Source organism: Triticum aestivum, chromosome 3A, assembly GCF_018294505.1.
Source record: "Triticum aestivum cultivar Chinese Spring chromosome 3A, IWGSC CS RefSeq v2.1, whole genome shotgun sequence".
Taxonomy (NCBI): Eukaryota; Viridiplantae; Streptophyta; class Magnoliopsida; order Poales; family Poaceae; genus Triticum; species Triticum aestivum.
In genome coordinates this window covers 724,892,487-724,895,554 of record NC_057800.1, presented here as the reverse complement: position 1 = coordinate 724,895,554, position 3,068 = coordinate 724,892,487, and the positions used below count along the sequence as shown (strand labels likewise).

The 3,068-nt window shown below is 53.7% G+C and overlaps 1 protein-coding gene across 1 annotated transcript; it reads left to right on the top strand.

Annotated features, from left to right (window-relative positions):
• Window positions 1-583: 583 nt before the first annotated feature.
• On the top strand, window positions 584-2,378 carry LOC123059463 (phospholipase A1-Igamma1, chloroplastic-like). The gene has a single exon (XM_044482033.1). The coding sequence runs from the start codon at window positions 646-648 to the stop codon at window positions 2,197-2,199; it is 1,554 nt and encodes a 517-aa protein (XP_044337968.1). The 5' UTR covers window positions 584-645; the 3' UTR covers window positions 2,200-2,378.
• Window positions 2,379-3,068: the final 690 nt, after the last annotated feature.

Here is a 3,068-nt window from a genome sequence, read left to right as displayed (position 1 = left end):
CGATATTGGGCATGCGCTGTTGATCATGGGCGATGGCAACGACGAGGCCTCACGAGGATCGTCACCGCGAGGGATTTGACAAATTAGGAAATGAAAATAATGACAAAACTACCCCGCTAATCAACGGCTGAGATGATTCAATACTACTCGCTTTCAGAGGTAGTATGATGCACCGTAAAAATTCTCAATTTCTAAATTTATTTCAGAATTTTCGACGATGCGCTTTCAGTGGGAGGAGCCGTTTTCATCGACGATTAGGCGTCTATGATGGCTTCGTAAATCTCAAGATGATATGTCGATTCAGTCTCTCGGAGATGTTCATAGGAGTAGGTGTGCGTTCATAGGGATGAACATATGCGCATATGTATGAGTCAGTACTATGTTAAAAAAAATGATTCACAAAGCTAGCCAGGTGCATGCACATCTCAAAACCGAAATAAAGAAAAGCTTTCTGCATGCATGTGCATCGGCGCATGTGGACCCTCCTGAAAGATCAGCTGTCAGCCTGGCCAGTGTACCACACGGACAGGTGTACTGTATATATACACCAGACCAGACCCAACTGTTAAACCTCACACATCACAAATCACAATTCATAGCGCACAAGTACGTTCGTGCATAGTACATCTCGCGAGGACAGTAACAATGGCCATGTCCTCCAATCTCGCCCGCTCCCTCCCGGACAGCCCTGCCGGGGACTTCCGTCCGGCGTCGCTGCTCTCGAAGATGGCGAGCCGTGGCCGACGCCCGTCTCAGCTAGTCACCTCCGCGGTGTCGGCCGACGAAGCGCCGGCCAACATGTCGCCCGGCTCCGTGGTCGGAGACATGGAGCGCGGCACTCTCGCCGAGAAGACAGGCCGCTCCGACGGCCAGCTGACGTCGCGGTGGCGGGAGCTCCACGGCAGCAACGACTGGCAGGGGCTACTGGACCCCATCGACACGGTGCTCCGGGGAGAGCTCATCCGGTACGGCGAGTTCGCGCAGGCCTGCTACGACTCCTTTGACTACGACCGCTTCTCCCGCTACTCCGGCAGCTGCAAGTACCCGACGCGCACCTTCTTCCAGGACGTGGGTCTTGCCGGCGTCGGCTACGAGGTCACCCGGTACCTCTACGCCACATGTCACCCAAGCTACCCAAACTTCAGCATCTGGAAGCACAACCCGGGCGACGACAAGCTGTGGAGCGAGTCCGCCACTTTCGTCGGCTTCGTCGCCGTGTCCACGGATGAGGAGACGGCGCGCATTGGACGTCGGGACATCGCCGTCGCCTGGCGCGGCACCGTGACCCGGCTGGAGTGGGTGTCCGACCTGACGGCGATGCTGAAGCCGCTCACTGCATGTGGGGTGCCGTGCCCCGACCCGAGCGTGAAGGTGGAGAGGGGGTTCGTCGACCTATACATCGGCAAGGACCCAACGTGCCGGTTCAGCAGCTACTCGGCGCGCGAGCAGGTGCTCGCCGAGGTGCGGAAGCTGGTGGAGCGATACGCTGCGAGGGGCGAGGAGGTTGGCGTGACGGTCACCGGCCACAGCCTCGGCAGCGCGCTGGCCATGATCAGCGCCTTCGACATCGCCGAGAGTGGAGCCAACGTGTCTCCGTCGGCCGGCGGCAAGAAAGCGCCGGTGTGCGTCTTCTCCTTCGCCGGACCGCGCGTGGGGAACACCAGGTTCAAGGAGCGCTTCGAGGGGGAGCTGGGCGTGAAGGCGCTGCGCATCCGCAACGTGCACGACATGGTGCCTAAGGTGCCCGGTTTTCTGTTCAACGAGGTGATATTCCCGGCGGTGCTGCTGCGGGTGGCGGATGCGCTAAGGGTGCCGAGCGTGTACACCCACGTCGGCGTCGAGCTCGCGCTGGACCACATTGTGTCGCCATTCCTCAAACCCACCGGAGACCTGGCGAGCTACCACAACCTAGAGGCGCACCTCCACCTACTCGACGGCTACCGGGCACATGGCCAGCCGTTCGAGCTCGGTGGAAGGGACCCGGCGCTGGTCAACAAGGCCGCCGACTTTCTTAGAGACGAGCACATGGTGCCTCCCGGGTGGCGGCAGGAGGAGAATAAGGGCATGGTGAGGACGGAGGACGGACGATGGGCATTGTTGCAGCTTCCGAGGGATGTTGAAGCTCACCCGGTCCCGGATGACATCGACATCCACCTCGCTGCGCTCGGCCTCCTTGTGCAGGAGCAAGATGGTATATGATCGAGCACATGATTCATATAGCAAACCAAAGAGGATTCAGATTCCTTTCCAAGGATTTTCAATGTTTTGGAATCTAACTCTTTTGTGTGTTTATTGTCCTTTAGCTATTGCTGAAGTTTTAGTTTGATCTCGAGTTTGTATCAATGTTTTTGAACTCTTAAACATCTAAATTGTTTACATTTCTTCACATGTCCCTCTCATCGCTGTTATAGTCATTACATGGCAGCAGTTTCAGACACTAAAAACGAAATTCAAAAGCTAAATCATCTGTAGTACTAGTGATTCTTTAAACACTATGAATGCATATTATTTATAGTATTCCAGGACAATCATAGATCTCAGTATTTAAAAAAATTGCATGTTTTTAATGTCTATTTTGTCTATTTTGAATTTATCTCATATTTCAGTAACTTTATGAATAGAATACATGTTATTTTGAATGTCAATTTGCCCTAATTTTTGTTTCCCATCTAGTATATAGCAAAAAAAACCACCACATTACGGGTTAGGGCTGCAAAAAGCTACCACTTTTTTTCTATAATTTTCAAAAATCTACCACAAAATTGGCTGGCTGTTCCAAAAAACACTAATGACTTGATGATTAAAATTAGATCCGGATTATGACAGGGCGGGCCCGCATGTTTGTTTGACCGCTAGGTTGACCCTTAAGTCTGATGTTATGACAAGTGGGCCCCCATGTCAGCTTCTTCTTTGCCCCTTCTTCCCTAGAACCACCGACCTCATTTTCCTCCGTCAATGGCCATCATCAAGGGGAGCCGCGTCTGAAGCCATCGGGAGGGGAGGTAGGGTAGGGGAGGAGGTGCACTTGAGACCGTCGGGAGGGGAGGATGAGCTCGCCGGCTCGAGCC